The sequence below is a fragment of the Ambystoma mexicanum genome, chromosome 10 (assembly GCF_040938575.1).
Source record: "Ambystoma mexicanum isolate Mex_15411 chromosome 10, UKY_AmexF1_1, whole genome shotgun sequence".
NCBI lineage: Eukaryota > Metazoa > Chordata > Amphibia > Caudata > Ambystomatidae > Ambystoma > Ambystoma mexicanum.
In genome coordinates, this window is record NC_090932.1 from 893,897,049 (window position 1) to 893,924,690 (window position 27,642).

The 27,642-nt window shown below is 44.5% G+C and overlaps 1 protein-coding gene across 9 annotated transcripts in view; it reads left to right on the forward strand.

Annotated features, from left to right (window-relative positions):
• Nucleotides 1-27,642, forward strand: part of MCF2L2 (MCF.2 cell line derived transforming sequence-like 2) — a 3,251,461-nt gene that overhangs the window by 1,092,490 nt on the left and 2,131,329 nt on the right. For all 9 annotated transcript variants that reach the window (XM_069618639.1, XM_069618638.1, XM_069618642.1 and 6 more), the window contains exons 10-13: nt 7,212-7,331; nt 9,296-9,487; nt 12,691-12,882; nt 16,303-16,480. In XM_069618639.1, the coding sequence (XP_069474740.1) occupies nt 7,212-7,331; nt 9,296-9,487; nt 12,691-12,882; nt 16,303-16,480 (682 nt within the window). The remainder of the gene's footprint in view (nt 1-7,211; nt 7,332-9,295; nt 9,488-12,690; nt 12,883-16,302; nt 16,481-27,642) is intronic.

Consider the following 27,642-nt stretch of genomic DNA (forward strand, 5'->3'; position numbering starts at 1 on the left):
AAAAGGATTATTCCAAAAACGTTGCCGATGACGTCCAGCAATGCTATGGATCGATAGTTGGAGGGATGTACTCTGATGCCTTTTTTGAAGATTGGGACAATGACTGCTTGAGTCCAAGAGGTGGGGATTATCTTGTGTTCTTTGCAGTCTTTGAATATCATGCTCAGGATGGTTGACCAGGCGTCAGGATGTTGCTTTAGGTCAGAGTTTGCTAGACCGTCAGGACCAGGTGCTCGTGACAATTTCAGTTTAGAGATGACTTTTTTTATATCTTCTTTGTCTGAGATGTCAACCCAAGTTGCATCGGTAAATCGTTTTGTTCTCTCAGTGGGGGGCGCAGGGGACTCTAACAGTTGCCAGAAGTGGGTGGTCCAGCTATCTTCAGAGACCAAGTTTATCATTTGAGAATTCGGGTGATGGTTTGTGTTGTTAACGAGTGTCCAAAATTCTCAAGTTTCTTTGTTTGTTAGGACCTTGATCATGTTTTCTGCGTCTGATTGGTACAGGGCAGCTCTGGTGTTTCTTAGCCACTGCTTATAGAGTCTCAGCTCAGTGCGATAGGTTTCCCATAACGTAGTAGTGTTCCAGGTCGCTGCTTCTTTTTTTAGTTTTCTTAAGTAGCGTCGTCTGATCACCAGGTTCCGGTTGTATGTGTGATTATGGTTAAGTGCAGGCTTGTGAAGGCCTTTCCGAGGTTTTTTGTAGGCAAGTAGCAGGGGAATGTAACTGGCCCTGAAGGTTGACTCATTAGCTTCGATGTCAGAGGTTAACATTTTGTATTCGTCTGACAGGGTTTTGATGTCGTTTGTGGTCATGCGCAAGCGAGTTAGCTGAGAGTTTGTCTCGATCGAAGCTTTGTAAAATTGCTGGTCTCGACCTCGGATGTTGCAAGTAAGGTGTAGTAAGTTGTCATCGCTTGCTTCAGTTCTAATTACTTCGAAAGAGTCTATGCTCGAGTAGATTTTTTCAGATACAAAGATGTAATCGAGAGTCGCGGAAGACTGGTCGCGCTCCCATGTGGGTATCATGGTTTGCTTACTACATGCGTTTGCTGTGTTTCGGAGATTTTTGGAGTTCATTCGCGTTACCCACGATTTTCCTCTTTCCTCCGTCAGGGTATGCGCAGATGGGTTCAGGCAGTTTGCGTTTAGGTCTCCACAAATTAAGATGTTCGAGGTCTGATATTTGATCATTATCTCGTCAATGATGTTGGCAGCTTCATCGCAGAAGTTTGCCAAAGATGTTTTTTGGGGATTCCAGTAGACATTGATTATGGCAAAGGCTTCTTTGGGAAATGAAGCTTCTGTAGGGATTTTGTCGTTCCTTGTCATAAGCACCGCCAGAAAAGCATAAGTAGCTGCTATTATCTTGGTAGTGGTTATATTTGATCCTGTCCGAATCGCTGTCAGTAGCCCAGAGGAAGGTCTGCCAAGCGGACCTTTGTAGGCCGGTGAAATGTCTAAAGTATACCCGTCCAGAGCGGGTTTATCCGTCAGCCAAGTTTCTTGCAGGCAGAGAATGTCGTGAACCCCCAAGTTGTAACTCCCGGTTTTTGTTAAATGCATGTGGCGTCTGTGTTCCATGATGCTATGGACAGAGTTGGGTTATGAAGGTCTTCGTGGGTCGATTGGGGTGGCCATGATTAGTGGTTGGCACCCCGCGTTTGTTGCTATCTTTTGAGGCCTGGTGTCAAGGCATTCCGTAACCAAGACCAAGTGCCCTTTTTTGGCATGGCATCTGGACAGACGGCGGTCGAGTCTGTTGTTTGTTTGGACCTTTCAGAGCGATCTGGTGATGTGGGTCTACGTTCATTGTGGCGAGGTCTTAAAGTGTGAGAGTTCGTGTAAGGTCTTCCATACTCTTTGTAGTTTCCGAATTCTCTTTTTGTTTCAGTTCTGCCATTATAAGATGGCTCATGTTTCGAATGGTCAGATCTGTTTGCTAATTTCCAAGTTGGTCTGGTGAAGTTGGGGTCGCGTTTTCCCAAAGGAGATGGTGTTCTTCTCCTTCTTCCCGATCTATACAAATCCTCTGTTTGTGATTTGTATATATAGTTTTTGACCAGTGGTTTCTTGTAGTTTTCAGCCTGTTCCTTGGTGGTGTTTGCCACCTGAATCTCCGTCAAGGTGAAGCCCACATGTGCAAGGTTTGCATAAATGTCTTGAGGAATCTCACAAAGTGCCAGGTTTTTGATGTGTAGGTAGGCCTTTGCCTGCTTGTTCCTATGGTAGGGCTCTATTAGAGTGAAGTCATCTGACTTTAAGGTTTTGAGCGTGTCGACCTGTTTAAGTATCTTAAGGACCGTTCTTCTGTTCAGGATCATATAGTGGTCATCAGTCGATTTTTGTTCGATTTTGAACAGACGAACGGGGTTTGTAGGTTGGCCTTTCGCTCTATGGGTGCCCTCTTGTCGGTGATCTGATGAAGGTTTTTGTTCTTTGGTGGGAGAATGTCTGGTCGAGGAGTTCGATTGGGTTGTCTTTAGTTTTTGGTGCAGTTGTTCGATACTCGTGCCTTTTGTTTGCGTTCTGTTGTTTGGCTCCGAGCGAAGGTTTGAAAGTAAGGGTTTATCGTTGATTTTTTGAGGGCTGAGCAGTTGGATTACTGATTGTGGTTCGGAGCTGTCTACAGTTTCCGTGCCCAACTCCAAAGATTCTATTGAGTCCTCATGTTGGGTTAGATCGATCAAGGAGCTTTGGCTCATGAATTCTTCCGTAGTCCTTGGGGAAGGAGTAGAATGGGTCTTGGTGTTGATAATGTTTGCAGAGTCTCTTGCGTCATCCATGATCTCTCTTAAGGTTTTTTTTGGTTTTTTGTTTGAGATGGGCATTGGTTCAAGTGTGATCGCTTCTCCCCTGTTGGTAGAGTCTTGTTGAGAGCAGGCGGTTAGCTTCAATAGAGGCTGTTTTTTCGTTGCCGCTGTGAATTTTTGAGAGGCGTCGCTTGGTGGCACTGATTTGGGCACCTCTGTTGATTGTGGAGGAGTTTTGTCTTTTGGTCTTACAAACAGGGGAGCCGTTTTCGTGGGTTAACATATATTATATCTGTGATTAGTAATGTATTTCCAAAAAAGCATTAATCATGAATGACATGGACCAATTATTAGGTTCACTTTCTTTAATATGGCTTTAACTATGATTACTAGTTGACGGCTCATTGCAAACTTGTCATTCAATCTATCTTAAACAAATTAGTGAATTAAAAGAATTGATAAATAAAGTCTGCCGGCCTACCTGGGGAAAACAGCAGAGTAGTCCATGCTGCGTTCAATGCTTGGAAGTGGTGCTGAGGGGAGATCTGATTCTCACAAACAAGAGGCTGACAAGAGGACTCCAGCGACTCCCTACTGGCTCACAGGTGGGGATGGTGCTCTCCTCACCCCCATCAGAAGCTGCCCAAAGTGGGTCCCAACAGCGTGGAGACAAATGCTACTGGCATGGATTTCAGGTATTTCCCTGGAGTAAATGTTTGATTTCAAGTACTACAATATGAAGGCCACATGGATTGTCCATGCCTCCAAGAGCACACATCTCCACACAGGACTTCCCCTTAGACCATGAGCACAGCAACCTCTCTGTCATTTCTGCCTCGAGCAGAACCTCGGTAAGAGCAATTCATGACCATAGCATACTCGACTTAGTATATGTTATAAACATAACTAACTACATTGTACACACCTGCTATACATATTCATAGTATGCCACACAGCTGGCTGAAAAGTACATACCACGAAACCATAAAGATGTAACATAACACGTGGTCTATTATGATGCCAACCTTTGTTCAGTGGCTGGCTGGAAACATTTTAATGGAAAATATACGGAGAACACTGTATTAAACAACATTGCTTGCAGACCTGCCCATGTGAGCTTTTATAGTCAGAATACAATGAAGGTGCATCCCTATGAAATTGTCTGCTAAACACTGAAGATTGATTTGTGATACCTGATAGACTAATCATTGAGGATATGATGTTGGGAGAATCTAGCCAACCGCAAATGTGCTTTTGGTACCACTGGTAGACATCCATTAAATGGAGCCTTCCAAAAATGCCCCAAGAGCTTTGGGAACCTGTGTGTTTGAAGTCAAAGTATGGCATTTGGAGGTCCAGTCTATCCGTCCCTCAATTACGTAGAGTTATTCCATTATCTAGTCACTGCAGCTGCATTTGCCAGCGGAGTCTCCAATAGCCAACATCAACTGACAGCTTGCGTGCAGTGACATTCCATTGGGACACAGAGAATGTCATCATGTGCCATCAACTAGCTACTTCGCTCACACTGGACCGCTCAGGACTGATAAGTGAGTTTGCAGACTGGTCTCCTGTCCATGATGGTCGTTGAGATAGAGACAGGGATACCCCGTAGGGGAGCATTCCTTTCTGGGCAGTTCAGGGCCCGTACAACTCAATGGAGGCATGAGGAGCAGTGCATCCAAAACCTTCGGAAGTCTGGAGCAGCTTCTGATGTACTCATAACATTATGTGAGATCTCGACAGCTTAGGAAGCCTCTGTATGCAGTGATTCTATAGTGCACAGGCACTGCATCAGTAAAGGGCGCACAGGTTGCTGTGTTTCTTTAGCCTCTGGATTCGGAGTCTGAGTCTCATCACTGACTAGAGCACATGATTTTGGTGAAGTGCTCTGATGTTATTAAGCCTTCTCTCTTCTCATAGTTATTTAATGGGGAGATGCTCTACAATGAAGGCTTTGATTTCCACTTATCTATGAGCTTGTTCAGGCCTCTCCAGCCTAGAACACAGACAACGACATGATCACCAGGGTGCAGTGAGTGGAACTTGGCTCTGGTGCTGCAGCTGCAATTATTTCTCTGGGCACTCTTGTATGCAGCTGCATGTGCAAGCTTGTGGACCTACTGTAGCTGGTGTGTTGGCGCTGCCACACATAGCTGGCATTGTTTTCACCACAGATCCCATCGAGGGGAAATTCCAAAGCGCAAGTCCACAGGAAGCATTACATCCTGGCAAAGAAATTAGATACTAAGGTGTAAACCCTATGACATCATTGTTTTTGCTATTGTATGCAAGTGTGAGGATCACCACATGCTGGATCTGTCTGCTCACGCCCGAGGATGCGCACCATGGGCAGAAGACTAACTCTCTCCACCTGTGCATCTCCTTGTGGGTGGTATGGAAAGGTATGGTTCTTCACGATGCCCACCAATTCCAGCCTCTGCTTTTTCAGTTGGGATTTGAAGTCTGGACCTTAGTTTGAATGGCTCCATGAGGGCCAACTGTAGTGCACACAAAAAAACTCCCCCAGAGCACATGGGCAACCATGACATCTCTCTGACCTTAGGCAGGAAACACATGTGCATAGCACATGAAATGGCCAGAAACCACCAAGATGATCTGGATAACTCATCTGTCCATCTCCAGACACAGGAAATCTATGCATGCGAGGGTCATGCAATTTAAAGATTTGCCAACATTGGAAGTAGATTGAAGGATATGCAGTGGTCTGCCAGGTCATATATCTCACACAGTGATAGTGGTGGTTTTGTACTTCAATTGCCAGGTGTGGCCAGTATATCCTTGAGCAGACCACTTCAAAGGTTTGGTCACTGCCATGATATCCATGCTGGTCAGCAAGGCCAAACAGCGAAGCAGCAGGGTAACACCAGTGGGTGTAAGACTCTCATGTGAACCTCCGTATGGGGCATTCCTCCCTTCTTCAGCAATGACTTCCACTCACACAGCAATGCTGGATAGTTCAGGCCTTCGACATGGCAACTGAGTGCTTCATTTCCTCCTGTCTGAGCCTTGAGAAATGGAGCAATGCCTGGATCCGTGATCTGGGAAAGATGAATTTGGTCATCTTGAGTAGAAGTAGCTCAGATGCCTCCAGGCCAGTGATGGTCCACTATACCGGTGGCACAACTTCAGCTGGAGTTCTGATGGATCACAAAATGTCAGATGGCTTGGACTCCAGAAGCAGGAATTTCCTTCCAGGCAGAAAATCACAGTAGCGCATGCAGCCTTCTGTAGAAGGCATCAGCATCTGTATTTATTTGCCCAGATCTATAGAGGAGACTAAAGTCTGCGGCTGACAGGGTGGTGAGCTGCCAGAGACACACGGCATCGTGGATCAGTGCATTCCTATGGGGGCACTCTGTGAGGCTGGCACACTAAAGGTAGTTATGGAACCTTTCTGTTAGGGCCCACTTTAGGAACTGCAACTTCTGGATAGGGTAGTTTCTCTCTGCAGCATGCAGTCCTTGGCTAGCAAAGACATTGAGCTTCGTCTCACCATTTCTCTCCTGGTGTAATGCTGCTGCCAATCCCTCTAGGCTAGCGTCCATGTGCAAGATGTGTGGCTGCTGAGGGTCCACATAGCACAGGACAGGTACAGTAGTGAATGTCCTTTATAGTTGCTTGGCGGCCTGCTGGTATTGGTGAATCCACCTCTCGTCAAATGGCTTCCCGAAGCAACCCTGTCTCTTTCTGGGGCTCGTTTTCCTCATGCCCTCATGGTTGGATGGGTTCCCTTTAGTGAGAGGCACAATAGGTCAGCTGATGCTAGCAGACCTGGGCACAGAGCATTGGGTACTAGTTGCAAAACACTAAAAACCACTACAATGTCTTAATTTTCTAGGGACTTGATCAGTGGAGAAGGTCCTTCATCTGTCATAAGTGATTTCAATGTTCTGAAGGTACCTCACACATCTAAGTGTCTACTTTGGGAGGAGGTTGTTTGCTTCTAGGTAATTATGGCAATGGTAGTAGGTTTGTGAAAAATGTTGCAACTTTGTCCAATTTACAAAACTATTAATGACCAAGGTCATTCACTTTGGGTGGTCATGCTAATTTGGTAGGCCTCAAATGCACTCTCCGATCAATGGGTAAGTCTGGTGGTTGGTTATGGATCTGAGGAAGTAATAGCAGGCGTTTGTTCTCTCCTGTAGGGCCCAAAGTACCCAACAATGGTTGGTTGGGCATGTATCTACTCTCTTGTCTACTTACTAGCCTAAACTCGGGCTGCGGGCTTTAACAGCCCGCAGCCCGAGATGAGGCCTACCAAAGCTTGGGCTGGTGAGCCGTTAAAGCCCATGTACTTGATTTGTGTATGACAATTGCCCAGTTCTATTCGCATGAATTGCAGAATTTTTGAAATGTTCGATCTGTTGCGCTAAACTTTGCAAACGATGACACGTTATGTCAATAATAAAAGCGGAACTCATGTTTCTTCCAGGTGAAGCTCATCCTTGATAACCTGATGGAAATGCAGGCTGGCCTTACCGACCTTGGAAACAGCGTCGCGCGAGTAGAACAACTTTTGAAAGAACTGAAACACCTGGAAGAAATAGGACAGGTGGGCTCCTTATCATTTGTACCCAGGAAAAGTTGCAGCAATTGGAATTTTCACACGTGCTTGCAATGAACTAATATTTAAATATGTTGCCACAATGTTCCATTAGCATTTACCTTGTGTTTTTATAGGACTGCAACTGTTTTCCTTACTAGTTATTCACTGTCAGCAGAAAACAGAGCACTCCATCCTTTCTTGGGGGAATTCATGTAATAAATGGGTAGACTAGAGCGGTGGATCTGGACTCGTGGATTTCGTACTAGCTAGCGCTTCCTCATGGCCAAAATGGTACAATGTTTGCACTGACCTTGCTAAGGAAGCCCGCTGCAGGAGAAAAGGCAAGCAATGTGCTACTGGCCCTTGCTGCAGCACAGCTTTTGCCATTTGTATGGACTTGACAAGTGCATGATCAGTCGCTCTCCACTTAGATGTGTTGAGCCATTGCACATTTTTACATTTATAAATGTTGGCCGTGCCAGGAATATGGTTGGCTGTTCCCCAACATAATACAGTCTGCAGTTCACACGTGACAAAACCTGATTTTTACAATGTTCTTTGTTTTGTGTTTTCATATTTCTGCTCTACTCTTATTCTAAGTCTTAATCTGATGTCTTTAAAAATATTGAATCCCTTATGTGTACAAAAGGCATGAACCTGCTGAGCTTCCAGAAGAGCCATGATTTGCTATCCACAGACTTCTCTCTTAAAGTCTCACTTGCATTTTGCCTACACAAAATTCCTTCATAATGTACCGAGCTGCTCAGTATTAAAATCCATTAGCAACATGTTCTAGTATTAAAACGTTGAGGCACGTGCTCTAAAAGAAAATATGTCTCTTCATTATTCCACGTAATAACGTCTGCAGGATTTTCCGAAGAAAATCTAATTTTTTATTGTCAGCTTTTTTTAACGTAGCTTGTCTTGCATTTTCTGAACTCTGGTCCTCAACCCCTGAAACAGGAAGTGATGTCAGAGGAGGACAGGAAGTGCAGTCAGCAGGCCCATTATTTCAACAAAGATGCGCAATAAAAGGCTGGTTTCATTTTGCTTACTTTGTGATCCACCCTCAAAACGCCTCAGTGTTTGAAATGACCTTTTAATTATTTCCCTTTGTCCCCCATACACAGGCCTATGTTGTCAATACTGCCTACAGGCCAATAGGCATGTATACCTCTGGAGCTTGTTCATTGTCCCTTAACCAACAGTACTTCTTCCAGGTGGACCAGTACTATTGGTCCTACTGGTACTACCACCACTACTATTTCCACTGCTGCTATTGGTGCTACTAGTACTGGTTCTGTGGATATTAATCCTGTAGTATTAGTACACCAAGTTAAAAACTAGGTAGATAAAAATAATTTGCTGGTAAACTTTAGCATAAGGTTAGAAATTAATAGCATGTAACAGCTTATTTTATTTAGGAATAATGTATAATATGTGCCTTTGAAAGACCCCCTTGTTTGTCTAATGTTTAGTGCTAAACTGCTCAGTCGAGTAAGCCCATAAGTCTTCATCTGTCTCTCCTCATTGCTTGCATAAGCAGGAGTATCCTTTTTAATTGTTCATTAAGTTTTTATTAACTTATCATATAATGTACAATACGATAAATAAATTCTCCAAATAATGTACTGATCTCTCTATTGCATTCTCGCTCGTTTTTGCTTTGAAGTGTAACAAAGTTCAGGGCATCCTGCCAAATAATGTCTAAAAGCAAATGGGAGGATAGGAAGGCTGGAGACGAACGAACTAAGTATGAAACAAAGCAGTGAAAAAATACCAAAGACCTAAAAAGAAGTTCAGGTGAACATTGTGATGCTTCTTGTTTGGTGGGCAATTTGGACATTGCTCGGCTACCGAGGGACTTGTTCTACTGATTGTGAGATGCACAAGACCCGATCATACTAGGGTGTGCAGTTGTCATTCCTTGTGCTAAGGTCCTGTATTTTACCATGTGTGCTGATTTTTAGGGATCTCTGGAAAAGGCTCAGCTCTTAGCCTTGCACGGCGACCAGCTCATCCACAGCAACCACTACGCAGTTGACTCCATTAGGCCAAAATGTGTTGAACTGAGGCGTATCTGCGATGACTTCACGAACGAAACGAAGAAAAAATATGATGTCCTTGGAAAATCACACGAGCTACATAAGCAGCTAGACAAGGTAAGCAAGGCCTGCATCCTCAGGTGCTGTCTGCTCGGTTATCCACCATAAGTATGTATAAATATCAAAGTGCCGATTCTCAAAGAAGTTACAATGTGAATCTCTTACTTGACCTGACTTACTGAATCAAGTCAGGAGTAAGTCAGTGTTCCTCATGGTGGCTTCCTGTGCATTGAATAGTGCTGTGGAGGTTTAAGTCAGTTACTTCTTTCTTCAGAAGCCCCTATGTGTTTTCCAGCTATTTACACAAATTATTTCACTATTCTACAGAAAAAGGCTTCCTGATATTAGATATGCGCGTGATGGAGCTCAGAAGCCTAAACCCCTTTAGACTGATGAGAACTGCATCAAATAATGTAGTTGGCGAAAATAAGTTTGTTACATTATGCCCCCCCCCCCTTTTCAGCAATAATCCCTGTTTGTGCCTTTTTCGCTAATCATTGAACTCCTGTGTGATGACTTTGGTTCAGTATATGAAGGCAATGGTGTAGCCTAGGTAACTAGTGGCCATGAGCAGATATGAGTAGCAATATCCGCCCTGGATTCTTATTCCTGTCACTTGTGTTTGCAGTGGTCATTCTCCCAGCCTAGCGCTCAGCAGAAGTAGTTCAAGAGAATGAGGAACAAGACACTGATCTTTCTGTTTAAAGGAAACTGTGGTCCTTTTTATCACAGAGTTTCCTTAATAAACATGGTCATGCCTCCCATTATTGGATTGGAAAGGGTCTATGTGCAGGTACCCTTATAAATGATCTGTAAATACTAATATTTCGGTGCAGTAAAAGTAGGGCTCCAAAGGTCTAGAGTCCCTTCCATTTGGGATTTCTTTATTGTTATTTTGTATTCTCCCCCAAACTTATCATGAGTCAGATGTATCGTATTCTACTGGGGGAATACCTGCAGCAAACTCCTTCTGTGTTATTATGACATTCTAAAGTTATTTTTTATTTTATTTTATTAAGTGATATGGCTGGACAAACAAACCTTTCACTAGTTCTATGCATTGAAAAACAGATTAAAAAACAGGTAATAGTACCAAAAAAGTTAGTAATACAAAATTGATTTAAAAAAGCTCCCCAACAAAACAAATTATTATTTTTTTAATTTTGAAGTTATGATAAATGGGGTAACAAAATCTCTATTTTTCAAAAGTTTCAAAAGTTTAAAATGTGACGCATTTCAAAGAACAATTGTTTGTCCCATTTTTAGTTTGGGCTATTAGGTGCTGCTTGCGACACCTATAAGGCCCAAACCATTGCATTGAAATACTGGTTCAAGTATACATAGGGAAAAGGGCTTTGGAGAAGGGCTTTTGACGAGGGTCACAGAGAAATGACATGAGGAGGGATACACTGTTTCGTTATAGGCCAATCCATTCCTTGCTTATTGCCTTGCTAATCCCTACGGCTAATCCCACCCCTTCCTGCCTTTCCCTGCCCAGTTATCTGCATGGGAACTCTTTGAGGTCTGAGCTCTTCCGTGCTGGCGGCCCTATTGGAGATGCACTTAATTGTTAGCTTGTGAGGAAAATCCTTGATTCACGAAAACCAAGTCATTTGTTTTGAAATCTAGGGCTTAAAAATAATTTTTGTTTTTCATTACGTGCTATGAACACATTTGCTCATATTTTCGAAAATATTTTACTTTTCCAAAGAGAATATTTATTCATTAAAGCATGTTTCCAAATTGTAACGTGTTAACAGCTCCAAAGATGTGTGCGTTCATTATCAACATTTCTATTTCTTTAGTAACTGACCCATAGCAGTGCGTCCCAAACATCCCTTCTCAAGATGACAGCTGCATTCGTTGTCTAGCCAGATGAGAACATTGTGCTGCACTCTGCTTGGTTTCTTGGGGAATGGATGGTGGGTGTGTTGCCAGACACTGTTGTGGGACTGCTGAGATGTCAGGCTCCCTCTGCTCCTCACACCCACTGCATACACATAGAGTGAACATGGCTGGTGAAAATGTATCCCTCGCTGTGTTTATATGTGCATGCTATTAACTAATAGACATTTATTTTAAAACACATGTATTCCCCGACTGCTGCGCGGGCATCCTAATCTGCCCATGCGTGCCACACTTTCATGTATATAGATGCCACTGCCAATGTTATTTTAATTCCAACAATGGCGACTCTAGACATTAACGGGTACAATTCTTGTATCCCGTACATTTCCAGTCTCTCTGGCCCTTCAGCTCTCTTTGGGCACAGGGATTCCACCCTCCCCAAACCCTACCCCCTCTCCTTTGCCTAAGTGTACTGTATGAGTCCTCATCCCAGGCCCTACCACCTCGAGCTCGCCAGTAACAGCTTCTGCGGGAGGTGGATTGTGGCAGAGCCATTCCCTCCCAACCAAGCCTTACCATCAAACTTTGCACTTGAAGTGCCGGCAAGTTTTTTTTCAAAGCAGTCTTCTGAGAGTCGATGGGCCTCATTATAACCTTGCCGGTCCGGAAACAACAGTGCCAGTAAGCTTACTGGCACGTTGTTTCCGGACCGGCAAAGCACAAGTCTGCCTGCCAGAGCCTCTGTACCCAACAGGTCTGACCCTGCCAGACACAGCGGCCATGATAGGCAGGCTGTCACGGAAGCACCGTCACTGTTATTAACGGTGCCCATGCTTCCCTGATCGTCACTCCCGTATAGTCCTATGGGACTGGGGAACAACACTTTACCGGCGCCTGACATTCTGGGCCGCAGGGGTTACCGGGAAGTCAGGTGCCAGTTAATCAATATGGGTCCGGCGGCTACCTACCTGTAGCACTGGCACGGTTACCCTCAGACCTGTAATGAGGCCCAATGACTTAATTGGAAAAAGCCGAAACTTTTGACATTGCCAATGCTTATTGTTCAAGAAAGTGCTTTTATGGGCTTGGTTGTCTTTGTTAAAACTTTATTAGACAAGTAAAATGAGTGATAAGGGATTAATTATTCATATATATTTTGCAATGCTTTCAAAATCCCCTTCCTCCATATTTCTTCCTGTACAAACATCTCTTTGTAATATGGACTGGTGCAGAATCGATTTGCTGAAGACCTTATCACAGAGGCAGCAAAAATGAGTGCCAAATAGGGTTGCACCAACTGTTGCCCAAATGCAACATTTCCGTGTTAGATTTTTCAAGAGCCCTTAAGTAAAACAGATTATTGCATGTAAACATGTGTGCACTAACACATCTTTCGATTTTGTACTTTTCAGGCTAACGAATGGTGTGAATCTGGGATTTATCTCTTGGCCTCCCAAGCAGTGGACAAGTGCCAGTCCCAAGAGGGTGCGGAGACCGCCCTGTGCGACATCGAGAAGTTCAGGGGCAGTGCCAAAGAGCACCCACTTTCTAATCCCATCGACTTCTACAACCAGTTTGATGTGATTCTCACTGCTGAAATAAAGGTATGTGACTTGGGCCTGTTGCACAAAAACATTGCATACCCCCAAAACAGTGGGTTACCAGATTCATGAGAAAAACTGTGTACTTGATATTATTGGTAGAGCCAGATAAGGGGGTCCTGACATTTAACCAGCAAGGCCGCCCTCCCCTATATACCTTGTCTTCTTCTCAGTAGTCATTCTGGTTTCCTTTTCTCCAATTATTGACAGTCCATTGGATGTTGATCATTATGATGTCATCAATTTGCTGTCTGGCCTTCACACATGCTAGGGATGCTTCATGCTAATTGTAGAAACCTACTTGCTTACTACAAGGTCATAAACTGACAGCAGAAAAAGCCACTCAGGCCATCTCCCCTCTTTCACAATCTTGCGTAGAACCGTCAGAATCTATTTAGTCAATGAACTTACCTGGCTTTCTCCATTTTCTAAAACCTGTTTGTGCATTGCAGGCATTTGGAAATCCCATTACTTATTTGCGCATACCCCCATCTGCGAGAACTGATTTGCGCATTGAGCACTGGCAATGCCGTCCCCCCCCACACTTTCCCCAGAGGAGGGAGGAAAGGAGGACGGACCATGGAACATGCCTGTCCTGAAATCTCAGTAGAATGGCTAAGTACTTCACCCTACTGTGGCCATAGTAATAGGTTTTCAATGCTTAGGTACTTCTCTCTATGGACACGTCACATCTCCAGGGAATCATACACATTGGTTATCAGGCCAGAACAAAGGATTGGGCATACCCTCCACCAAAGCGCTTACGAAATTAAGACCAAACTAATCATTATTTTTGCATTGGACCAATAATCAACCACTTTAGGGCCTGAGCAGGACATATGTGATAGCGATCTGGCAGCATTTCTCCACTCCTCACACAATTTAGATTGAATTTACATCAATATGTTAATTCTCTGGAGGATAGCTCAGGGGCAATAGGCTCGCCTTGGAAGCAAGACGATGCGGAGCAACACACGTTCGATCACCGGGTCCGCGCTTAGAAACCCCTGGGTATTAAGCGTGTTATAAATAACCAATTACAGTATACTCATCTTTTTATGGCTTCAAAAAAGGCTAAACAATATTTGTTGCTGCATCTGATGCATCAGTATATAGCTTGAACGCCATATGACATTCCTATACATGCTTCTCCCTGAACTCTGGGCCACTAGCTGTCCCAACGATTATATGTCTAATGATCTTTTTTTGCTAACGTTTTTGATAGTGGGTGTAGACCCCCACATCCTCCCACGGCCCCTACACACCCCCACCCAATCCTCACCCACGTTGCCTAACCCCAACTCACTATCTAAATTTTTAGGGTACAAGTCAAGAAAAGAAATTCGAGCAAAAAGGATTCGAGCAAAAAAAACAACAATCAATAGTCCTACTTCCATCCTAACTCATCCATCCATTATCAGGGAAGGCAAAAGAAAGGGGAAAAGGGCGGAGACAAAGGGGACCAAACAAGTTACCACTGACTTGCCTATGTGTACATTTCTGGTAATGCTGTTATTAGTGAAGATCTTTTTACGGTCCACCATGTGCTGTCCGCGTTCACTGTTCCTGTTACCTTTCCCCACCGCCATCCGGATTAAAGGATCAACGACTACATCACGGCTATGTAAAGCACACAGCAAACGCGCTGCTCCAGGCAGTCACGTGCTATCTGTACAGGCCTTCTTGGAGAATGACTTTTCATTTTCAATAAATAAATTCAAAATGCAAATAAAACAAAAAGCCTCCTCTCTTCCCAGACTATTTCCTGGGTGCCATTGCACCTTTCACTCAGTCTAACAGCGGGAAGTTAGTGTGGCAGATTCCTCCCACCCCACTATGACTGATGCCAAACATCAGCTGTTAATAGAGGAGATCCCATTGGGATCTTGGGCACTTAGTAGAGAAACAGCTGACATGTCAGGCTCTGCAGTATGTTATGCATGGTCCCCATATCTCCCAAAACTGGGAGTCACTCTTGTGGCTTCTTCGTCAGGGCGACCCGGGAGATATGCCATAGGAGTCACTCTTGTGGCTTCTTCGCCAGGGTGACCCGGGAGATATGCCATAGGAGTCACTCTTATGGCTTCTTCGTCAGGGTGACCCGGGAGATATGCCATAGGAGTCACTCTTGTGGTTTTTTCGTCAGGGTGACCCGGGAGATATGCTATAGGAGTCACTCTTGTAGCTTCTTCGTCAGGGTGACCCGGGAGATATGCCATAGGAGTCACTCTTGTGGCTTCTTCATCAGGGTGACCCGGGAGATATGCCATAGGAGTCACTCTTGTGGCTTCTTCGTCAGGGTGACCCGGGAGATATGCCATAGGAGTCACTCTTGTGGCTTCTTCGTCAGTGTGACCCGGGAGATATGCCATCATAGGCCTAGTTTGCCTAAAATGGACTCCTTGATAGTAGCCATACTTTTTGTCTCCACGCCTTATTGTATGTTGTGCAAAGGAGGATTTAGTGCAGCTGGCTGTCTTGTAATGGTCACCCAGACTCATAATCATAATTACAAGAAGAATGTTACTCCATGCCAAGAAATGCCATCTTTTCTGGTGTGAGGATAATGCCATAGTGATGTAAAAAGAGGGCCTTCTCTTGACACCTGGGAGAATCCTGCATTCCTGCTATTGGTGGTTGGTATAGACGCTGCTTTGCAGCAATGTTGCAGGAATGTTGCAGGAAGTGGGAGTCGAAGGATCACATCGGAATGGCTTCTTATCTAAGCCATATTCTCTGGGATGTACTTCTATCCTAAGGTGAGCTTGGGACTGGCACCTCGAGGGCCTTACATTGGATTCTGGCATCATATCTGTATTTGCCTATCTCATATTTGGTCTGCTAGCGTTCAGGACTGTTGCATGTCTTTATATCGAGAGATTATATAAAGAATGATTACATTTCAAAACTTTTATAACGAAAAATGTTATAGTGAATGCATTTTTTGGGGGAGTTCCCCCCAAACCACCATTTCCTACGCCTACATTTCCAGCCCAACTGTTTCCCAAAAATATTTAACCCTTTACCCCACCCCTAAATGCATCCACTATAAAATGTTTTGATAGATAATATTCAATATATAATCTTTCTATATAACATTTTCGATATAAACACTGCATACCTTTCAGGACAACATGGGACCCTTCCTCAGACACACACTGCCTTAGGAAGGAAGATACTCAGCTGGTCTTGAAAGCTGATACGACTTTACCTAATAAAGGCATCATATCTGCTAGATGCTGTTTGTCTAACACCGGATTCCAGCACATATCCCTGTCGGATTAGCCAGTAGCCCTTCTTGCCACTGTAATTTGCCTCTATTGCTCTCATCTAACCCGCTTTCTTCTACAGGACTTAAATAAAGCATGGCAAAGCTAAACCACTGTCCCCGAATCTCAGTGGCATTGTCTTTCTCGCCCACAGTCCTGTGTCCAAAAAGTTTTAGAAAAACTGGCAAATGTGCAAGAAATGTTTGGCAAGAGGCAGGCGAGTTTGAAAAAGCTGGCAGCGAAGCAAACTCGGCCAGTACAGTCCGTCGCGCCTCACCCCGAATCTTCACCAAAGAGACCCTCACCAAAAAGCACCCGGCCCGCCTCTTTAGGTAAGAAGTTTCTGAATGGTCACTTATCTTTTCTTAATAAATGAAGCCAAGCAAAGTGTTTATGAATCAATGTTTTGTGCAATGGATATCACCCAAACCATTCACAGAGTCTCTATATTTAAGCCTTACAGAGGGGGTCATTGTATGAAGATTATGGCACATCCCAAAGGTATTGCAAGATCTATTATTGGGGTACGGGTTAGCCAAGGCGAGAATGACCCCTCTTGAGGTCTACAGGTTAAGTCGCACATCATGCTGTGCAACTTAAAATGGAAGCCACTTTTATACTGGAGAAACCAGACAGTACATGGCATGGTCATTTTATAAACTTGGCAATAGAAACAATAAACTCTACATATGCTGTGTTTCGTTGCTTTTTGTTGACTTGGAGAATTGACCTGCCCTTGCTCTCTCTGCCTTTCCATGGAAAAAGACAATTGTTCCTGTGCTGCTTGTCAGGCTGCTGCTTGAGTCAGAATGTTTGGAATAAGGGCTATACCAGAGACTATAGACTGCATTGAAAGCATTCTGATTGGCTGAAAGGAGATCTGTAATAGAATCCACGTGCAAGTTATATAATTGGATACAATTTGAACTGATTAAGACTGTAGGTGTTCATTTTAGCTGAAGCTGAGTGAATGAAAAACTTGGGCTGGCCACCGCAGTGTCATATAGTCTGCACAGTGGTTGTTTATTGCTGTTCATGAGAGCTCGACAATGGGTACTTGCGCTTTGAGAAGAGGTGTTGCTGGCCAGAAAACATCAGGTGGTATTGGCAGGTGTTAATCATGTGACGTTGTGGTGACAGGTCTGGAAATGCCTATTTGGTCTGTACCACTTTGTTAAACTTTGGATGCCGACTTCATTACTGCACCACCATGTTAAATATCATTCAGTTGTAACAGGACCCAGACAAGAAGTAGACAAAATAGGTGCCTGCATAGGGTGACCTAATAAAGAGTTTGGGATTTCCAGAGTGTATTCTTTTAAGGAGTTTGCATTAAGACTGTCAGTCAGATAATCCTTATCATAGTCCCCTAGCCTAACCCTGTCGCTCTGTTGAAAGTGGTCAAAATGATGAAGGCAGAAGTCAAGTGCGGGGTGACTGCACCCTTGTTTCTAATGGGGAGCGGGCATGGGATTCATTTGGTGCACCGATGACATGAAGCACACGGATATATGTGAATGTGCTTAGGGGCGTGGGGTTTGCAGCATGAAGCACCATCTGGAAGTAAGGTGCCTTGCCCACCGGCATTGCTTCCTGCCCCGAAAGAATGGAGGGTGTCGCTTATGTGCATGAACCCTGCCGTCTTTATCACAGGTGGCGGGGAAGGCCCGGGACAATGCCAAGGGATTTCTCTCTCCATCCTCCATGTGCAGGAGGAACCGGTGCCCAACAGTAGGAAAGGTGGCAGGCAAATAAAGGAGGCTGGACATTGATGACGCATCCGACCTCTGTGGTTGCATGGACCCTGCCCCGGATGGACACCACAGCTGCCTCCAACCCGTATAGTGACTTAACCAGCAAGTGGCAAGCTTGAGATGAATTTCAATGAATCCAATGTCCATCTTTTAATATAATGGCCTGATACCCATAGTGCTTTGCTCTGAGGTTCTGAAGTGAACGCAAACTTTCAGGGATCGCTACTAGGTGGCACTGTGAAATCTTACTCTTCTCTCAATAGTGTTGGACAAGGCCACTGGTAATGGGCAGTAAATACCAAGTATTGCATGGATGACAGGATGCATCGCAGGGTTCAAACTCTCCTAAATCGCACAGGAATTGATGTTGACTGGCATCGACCCCATGATCTCCAAAGCACTCCCCCATGCATTAACAAGGTGCATGGGGAAGACAATGGGGCGGGCCAATCTGGACAGGACAGGAAGAACGGGTGTCTTCGCTGAAGCGTAAGCTGCTGAGGTAGGGAATGCTGATATGGAGAGTTGCTGAGGTAGGGAGTGCTGATATGGAGAGTTGCTGAGGTAGGGAGTGCTGATATGGAGAGTTGCTGAGGTAGGGAGTGCTGATATGGAGAGTTGCTGTGGTAGGGAGTGCTGATATGGAGAGTTGCTGTGGTAGGGAGTGCTGATATGGAGAGTTGCTGAGGTAGGGAGTGCTGATATGGAGAGTTGCTGTGGTAGGGAGTGCTGATATGGAGAGTTGCTGTGGTAGGGAGTGCTGATATGGAGAGTTGCTGTGGTAGGGAGTGCTGATATGGAGAGTTGCTGAGGTAGGGAGTGCTGATATGGAGAGTTGCTGTGGTAGGGAGTGATGATATGGAGAGTTGCTGTGGTAGGGAGTGCTGATATGGAGAGTTGCTGTGGTAGGGAGTGATGATATGGAGAGTTGCTGTGGTAGGGAGTGCTGATATGGAGAGTTGCTGTGGTAGGGAGTGATAATATGGAGAGTTGCTGTGGTAGGGAGTGCTGATATGGAGAGTTGCTGTGGTAGGGAGTGCTGATATGGAGAGTTGCGCAGTGGAATGCAAGCTGGGATGGAATAGTGAAAAGGAATCATTACCTGCAGAATTTATTCTTAGGGAGGAGGCTGTTTGTGAATTGGTTAAACAGGCGTGAGAATATAAACTGTCGCTTTTTGCTGACGTGTACTGTTGTACGTCATCAAGGCAGAGACTTCTCTGCCAGGGCTGATTACGGCACTAGAGGCTTATGGCGTTTGTTCCGGTTTTAAATCAGACTATGGGAAAACAGAAGTCTTGCCTTTAACGGACCCCACGCCAAAGCTAATTAGTTCGGTCATCCGGAATGGCCTGTGCATGCAAACAGAAGGTTTGTGCTACCTTGGGGTGTCCCTCTGTAGGGATATAGCGAAGTTGCATAACGCTAACTGCCTTGCGTTATGGGCCACTATCAAGTAGGATTTGGCAAGATTAACCACTTTGGTTCACTCGTGGGTGCGAAGCCTTACTATAATGAAAATTAATGTCCTTCCGTGTTCATTGTTCCTGTTTCAAGCTTTACCGATTCAAATCACTCCGATTTTAGGGGTGGAGTGGGCTTCCCGGATTTATGGGAATGTTATAGGGAGGCACAGTTAATGGTCCCATTGTACCATCTTGGGGGCAGCAAAGACAAACAATGGGTTTCCCTTGAGAATGATTTGATGGCCCCGGCTATTGTAGGGGAATGGTTGTGGGTGCCTGGTAACCGTCTCCGGAAAAGAGTTAGGACACACCCGATATTAGCCACTTTGTAGGAGTTATGGAGGAAAGTTGTTTGCTCTAACGGGAAGGGATGTGGGGTCTCCTGACAGACATACACATTTACATTCGTGGGAGATCCCCTTGCCCAGCCATCTAATGCACCTGTCCCGATTGCTAGGTTAGGAACCGTTTTTTATGATCTCAACTATGAAAGTGAACTTGATACCGACTATGTACATTCTTGAAAATCACCACAGCACTGGACACTCCAGTGATCAGGTCAAAATGGGCGGGAATTAAAGGGTATGACCTTCCCTTACTTTTCAGCAGTATCCATTATCGTTCGCTTACTTTTTGAACCCCGTTCCAGGATGGCATTGTAGGACACCTTTGCATTTTGTTTTTTTTCCTTTCCACCTTCTGGGGATTTGAACCAGAGACCTGCCGGTTACAATTCACTGTCACATGGCAGTGTGCTATCTCACAGGTGCTGGCTTCCCTCTCTTTATTTGAGCAAACCATTTGGGGCATAACTAACTCCCATTCCCAAGGCGCAAAACCCAGTTCAGCAGTGATGTGCCTTTGAATTGCGTCTTTGCAGCTAAAGGGAGGGGTTTGTGTGTTTTTGTGTGGCTACAGTCATGACCATGTCCTTTAAGAGGTGAGAAATGGGTGGTTGAATAGAAAAGGAGGCTGCATAAAAAGCTGCATGCTGTGTGGGTAATAGTGGTCATTTAAATATTTGTTTTAGCTTTTTCAGCCTTGCTAGTGCTGGGGTGCAATTAGTCAGGGGAGCACCCAGGTATAGGATTTGAATCGCGGGGGAAGGGAGTCAGAGGGTAGGGGGGGTTGAGTATGAGGTTTGTGTGGGGGGATGGGGAGGAAGGGGCCAGGCAGAGGGAACATCATTACCCTGTTTTATTTTTACACTAAGACCCCGGGATCAGATGGACAAGGCCTATCTTCATAATGAATGACCAAACAAGGCACCCATGACGTCATTGTGCAGTAAAGACTATGTACGGACTGCTTCCTCTGAAGATGTCTCCATATTGTAAATGTGACAGGTGTTCTGAGGATGTTTTGAGCCATGCTGTGTTTAATTGTAAATATTTGCTAACCCCAAGCAAGGAGGATGTATGTCCTGTTCTTCTTAAAACGAAGAGATGTACTATAGCGAGAGCATGCGAAATTGCCTATGCACCGCAGGGCTTATAGTTGCTGCACACTTTGAAATGTATTCTTGAAGCCCTCTCTACTAGACCCGGACATGCTTGATACTGAACAAGGGTGCAGATTAATGCAATTGTATCCATGTGATTGTTAAATCATGTTATGCTGAACGCCATGGACTATTTAACTGACGTTTCATACAAAGGAGAAATGCCACCACTTCGGTCCCTTAAGGAGGCAAGTGTTTGTTTGAGGAATTTCGGTTGTTGTTGCTTGTGCTCAACAATTGATGGATGTGGTCCGTTTTTTATGGGCAACCAACTGAGGCTGGGGACAGTCAACTACTGCTGAGAGTAGTCAATTGAAGCCGAAGGATAGGCAACTCATTGTAGGGGTAACTAAATGATGCCAGAGTTTTCATTGTTGCTGAGGGCACAGCACTCCGCTGCTTTTGGAGGATCGGTAATGGATGCTGAGGACAGTTAACTCACATTGCTCTACGAAAGGTAGACAAATATGGTGAGAATCATCAACTGATGGTGTGGGATTCTGTGGTTGTGTGAATTAATATAATGTTTTCATAAGGGACATGTGTTGGCCAATCAGTGAGTGGAACTATATTATTGTTTATGGTCATTCTAATAGGTCTGTATTAGGGCATGTTTACTCTGCAATGTAATGGGGAATGGAATTCTAATAGGTGTGAACTTGGGTATAGAATCTCGGATCGGCATATTCCTGGGCACACTAATGGGCGCATTATGAAGCATGTAATACTGATAGATATGATAGCTCGGATCAGCATAGTCTGAGGGTTTGTAACTGTGGTGGGCATCATTTGTGCCTGTTAATTTTGGTGGGCATGTGCTGGGGCCGAGCTTATTTTTGTGTTGATATTTCATTACAGAATTCTCATCAATATATTGGGGGCACAATAAATGTATTGTCGGACACCAATTCTGATGGACATATTATGTGGTACAGGACGTCCGAGGAATATATTACCGGAAAGTTGATCATAACCGAAAATTTGATATCTAGACCCTTGTTTAAACATCACAGCAACAGGAATTGACTTTGGCTATATATTAAAGTAGACAGCAGCATATTTGGCCCACAAATGTCCACAAAGACTGGTGCTTTACAGCTTACCAAAGATAGAGTACTTGATGCTTTACAAGCACTTGCCATTTTAGGGTATATCTGGAGCTATTCATCACTCTTTTGAGCTTTTGCCTAAAACATCTACTTTTGATTTGAAAAATATTATTCTAAATAAAACTAAGGCACCTTAATGAGGGCTATGTTCGCACATGTGTATGCAAACATCTACATAGATTTGCTGGAAAAGAGATAAGTGCGGCTTGCAGGCATTCAGGAAATCCAAAAAGGTCACGTCAATGACATTACTAAACATCAGGAGTACACTAGGCCACCTGTGAACTAAATGATCACCTAGGGGCTAAACACCCCTTTGCCACTAGAAATTAGGGCACGAGTAAGGATTTGCTGCAGCTTAATGGGATGGGAAAACCCACAAACCCCCTACAAAATGTTGTTTATATTGTACCAAGTTCTGTCCAATATCACTGTCCCACTGTGCTCTACAATGGAACATTTGTTATTAAACATTTCCAAAGTCCCTTCTGAGATCTCTCCGCTTATAAAATAGAAATATACAATAAAATAATATCCGAATTTTCTAGAGTGCCTCTTGATGCACTCTTTCTACTTCTAAGCACTGTGATGTCAGGTGTTATTACCTAGTTTAATAGAAGACAAACCTTACCAACGGAGCCACTGAGTGTATAGAGGCATAAGGAAATGACCAAAAATCCTACTCGCAGAAAGGAGGGAATGTTACGAGTACGTTTGTGTGAAACTCCACCCAGCCTTTCACAGCTCAAACCGAATCCAGCTGTCTAGATGCCATGTTCTCGCAGAATCCCCTGGCACTCCCCCATAACCAATAACAGCAACCAAACCCGCGCTGTGGGTATGCGCAGAATGTGTTATGTACGGTGGGCCAGAGCCATCATTCCTCCTGGCAAGTTTTGGTGTGCTCTGGGATGTTTCTGGGCTCTATCAAATGCCAAGATCACTTTGTCCTTGCATATTGTGTTAGGCTGTGAGGGCAAGCCCATAGCTTGTGTACAAGATAGGTTTCAGTGTATTTTGGAGGTGTTTGGTGATCTTTCTTCCAAGTGTATTAGAATGTGGTTCTTTTGTATCCCTATTGTGTGCCCTCTTTTGTCTGTTTGTGCTACTCAGTCACTTGTTAGTGCTGTTTTTGTCTAGTGTCACGAGTGTACCAAGTGGCTATAGACAATATGAGTCTTTTGGGAATAAAAGGCTTTTATTTTTTTTCAGATAAAAGCAAGATGTCCGATAATTGCACAGTAGGTGTTTCTGAACAAAACATTTGGGTAGGGAAAAATCCAGGAAGCTTTCTCATTAGCTTCAAACATGACCAGGCGAAGGTATACATTACATTTGATTGACAACCGCTATTGGGTTCTCTGGGTGCTGGTTCCTTCATCTGTTTTGGGCATACTATTTTTGTGGCGAAATAGTAATAACATAAACAAATGTCCAGTCCAGAGATCAATAGGGCTTTTTTGTTGCTCTGCCAGTTTCCTGCCAGAGCATGATCAAGTCAATAAAGGTAAGACACGTCTCTTGCAAAAGTCTATGTTTGACCAATATCCAAACTGGGTTTGGCATCCACAAAGGAACCTGTATCTTTGTCTTCAGGTTGCAGGTTTCAAAGGGGTTCCTGAACCTGCTTCAGTTGGTCTGGTTGCTTGGGGGTACTACTTCAAAGGGTACTCCAGCACCTGGCGCACTAATAGAGCGTGTCCCAGTCAGTCCAGGCAGCTGCCAACTCTCTCTAGCTGCAAAGAATGCTCCCATAGATTCAGGGCTAGAAGAGACTGTTGGTTGGGTCTCTGTTCCTTCCTGATTTCTGGGCTTTTTCCCTGAGGTTACAGTCACCTAGGAGGGTCTAACATAGGCTCTCTGCCCTGAGGTATTTTGCCCTGGCTCATCCCCCCGCCTGACAGTCATTTCTGCCCTGGACTAGTCTGGCCCACTGGAACCTGCCCATTTACTTAGGATAAGGGGGTCACCTGGCCTTCACCATCCTCCTGTGCTATGATGCAAGTATCGCCCCTTCTAGCTGGTGCTTTGCTTCTCCAGTTGCCTCCTACGGGTTGATTTTGTCAGGCACTGTCAACCTTCCATCTAGAAACTCCCTTCATAGATGGTAATCCTCTTCCAACAAACAACTTCCTATTATATGGTACACTTCCTCCTCCAGCACAGCCTCTTCCACACAGCCTACAACGTCCTCTTCCAAACTCCTCTCCAGATCCTACTAAAAAACCTCATACCTGGAGACATTGTAGGGCCGCCTTTATACTCTGATTCTCCCTCCCCAAAAGTGGAGTCTACAGAAATGTCCTGCACCTGCATGGTGTGGACTGGCTTGGTTTTGGATTGACTCTTATGCTTATTTTATTTATTTATTTATTTATCTACTTATTTATTTATTTATTTGTTGTGTATTTTTCAGGCACTTATTCAACAAGTAAATTGTGTTTCAAAGCGCTGACAGGACAACAGGAAGGGAACATGGGATTGAAAACAATGACTACACTGGAGGATAAAGACAGTCCTTCTAGGCCTTGTGAGCATTCAGAATGTGCAAGTTCAGGGAGAGGAGTGGGGAGTGGAGGGGTAAGTGCTGGAGTACCCATGCTCATTGCTGAGCAGCATATGTAAGTGCCAGTGTAAGAAGTGCTAGGGAGCGTTCAGTTGCAATAAATAGGTAAGTGCAGGCCTACATTGGCATAGGCCAGTGTGTGCCAAGGTAAGTGCTGTGGGAGGGCAGAGGCTGAAGGCGATTGGGTGTTGGGGGGGCAGGGCCCCGTAGGACACATTAGGGCCCTGGTCACCAATCTCAGCAACTGTGGGATTAGCAGAGGAGAGGAGAAGGGAAGGAGGAGGTGAAGAGGAAAGTCTTGAGTCTTGAAAGGCTTAGGGTCATGTGGTCTGTGAGGGTCTGGGCCTAAGGTTATTTTAAGGCCTGTGTTTCAAATAGCAAACCACTTAGGTATACATCTTTGAAATACGTCTCCACTTTGGATTTTCTTGCTAGACCAAGAAGACATATCCTCCTACGCACATCTGACCACAAAGGTGCTCTGGGTACCACATGCTAATATTTGGCACTGTCAGTTCTGACAGACTGTCTTTGAAAGAAGCTTTACAAAGGTGGAAGAGTAGCTCTGTCTCTGTAAGTCTTGCGTTACCCGCCTCCTTCTCCCCCTCTGTGTCACTGCTTTCCAGAATTGAATCATGAGTTGTGACCTGGACTCAGATGGGCCATCTTTATCTTTGTCGTCATCATCTCAATCATCGGCATCATTAACCTTGGATTCATTATCAATGTATGTGGGTAATGGAGGAGTGGGATGCAAGGAACATAGCATACCCTGTACTTCTGCCCTGTGCGTTGATTCCACAAGCTCGTCAGTATATAGAATCTGCAACTCCTCTTCCCTTCTGCCCCAGAGACAGTGCATGCCTCTCATGAATCCTGACACATTTAGCTGCTCCATACATGCTGGCAATCTTAATGCTCGCTTCTCCATAGTAACAAGAGTATGGCATGTGCTGTGCACTCAGTTAAAGTCTCCCACCACCAAAGAAGTATAAGGCTTTCAACACACAAGCAACAAGTATTTTCTCTCACCACAAATAAATGTTGTACTTAAGATTGTTTTATTCACAAGCAACAGGTATTTAAAAGATGGAACACTGAGTTAAAGTTACTGAATGCACTATCGTACTGCCAAAGAATTATACAACTTTTTCTATTGGTCCATGAGGATAACTTGGGCCGGGAGGATATCTCAGGGGCAACGTGTTTGTCTTGGAAATAAGAGAACTCACAGCACACGTGCATGAATCCTGGTCTTGCGCTTAGAAACTGGTCTTGTGTTATAAAATAACAATTATAATTATTAAAGCAACAATTATGTTCTCTGGCCACAAAAAGATGACAAACTCAGCTGCCACTATTCAATGCATTGCCCTAGGCAATCAACTAACATTTTGTCTTGCCACTAAACAATGGTACACTGATTCACAGCCACAGAATGTAATGTCCTGACTTCCACCAAGCAATTCTGTGATGTTCTTCTCAATCTGGCAATAAATGTTGCCATGCAAGGAGATCACTGGGTTGTAGTTGTTAGTAGTAGTGGCACACATATGGCCTACCCTATTTCAACTCAGAAACTCTCTCTACAGTAATCATATTTTAATGTTCTACCTCATCATCTACTAAAGCCCATGTCAGTGTTATCTTTCTCTCTGAACTAAATCCTACTCAGCTCAATCTTACTAACTTTACACCTGTCCCTCAACAAAAGTCTATTCCCTCAACTGCTTTAGCAACCTCCTACTTCTGCCTCTGCCTGACAAGACCACTCCAGAAATCGAACCATGCATGCCGTTTTTATACTATTTTAGCTTGAAACACCTGAAAGATTTTGCCTGAACGTTGTTATCATTCAGAACCGCTCTGTTTACCAATAACGCCCAATCTTTGGGCATTTCAGATTATTGCTGAATAAGTTTGGCAAGGTTTAGTTATGTGTCAGTCAATAAGTGGTGTGCATAGCGCTGTGCACTTTCCAACGCTCCCGCATATCCAAACATATTACTGGGCGAGCCAGATGGCGGCCATAAATGACATACTGCACAGTGATCCGACAACACCACATATACGGGCAGAGAAATCCGCGAGACGGGGCCTATCCCTGATTGAAAGCCTATATCAAGTTGTGAGCCGCCCTTCTGCACGCACGATAGCAAAACACATGGCTCAAATCTGGGTGGAGGCACATAGACACATAGGCTGGGCAAGTAAAATCATCCCGGTACAACCTTTATGGAATAATGCAGCTCTCCCCGAGGTGCACAAGCTGCCGAAATGGCTGAGTTGGGAGGCGGCGGGTAAACTAACCCTTAATGAAGTGATAAGAGACGGACAAATCATACCCTTCCCGGACCTGTCAGCTACCCACGGTCTCCAACCAACTGAACAATACCGGCATGCACAGTTGTCCCACGCAACTCCAAAAACACATGCCAGAACATGCTGATATGCCAGAATGTACAACCAGAGAGAGGAACATCGTACTGGACAGTGTGAATGTCAAAACCACATCAGTGATGTACAGTGCTATCTCCTCCTTTGCCACGAAACAATTGTGTAGTCTGAAAACCAAATGGGAAAGGGAGGTGGGCCCACTGTTACCTGAGGACTGGACCTCTGCCTTAATGTACCCCAGGGAGATAGCAATATCGGCTAGGATCCGACTTATACAACTAAAAGTGTTACACAGAATATATTATCCACGAGTGACTCTGTACCGGTGTCGCAAAATCACAGATGCTAACTGTTTCCGATGCAAACAGGAAGAGGGCACTTTCTATCACATCTTATGGCAATGCGCACGCATCCAATATTTCTGGGGATAATGCTGCAATAGACTGTCTAGAGTTTTGGGCCGTCCAATTCCTAACGAGCCAAAATTAATGTTATTGGGGATTGAGGAGGAAGGTAAAATGACCCAATATGAAAAACTCGTATTCTCAACAATCACAGGGCTGGCCAAAAGGAACATTGTGCAACTGTGGGGCTCGGAGATCACTTCCAAATATGACCAATGGGTGTCGGATGTGGAAGCCTGTATAGCAATGGAACATCGGGTCTATACAGCCAGGGGCTGCCCTGGGAAAGCGCACAAA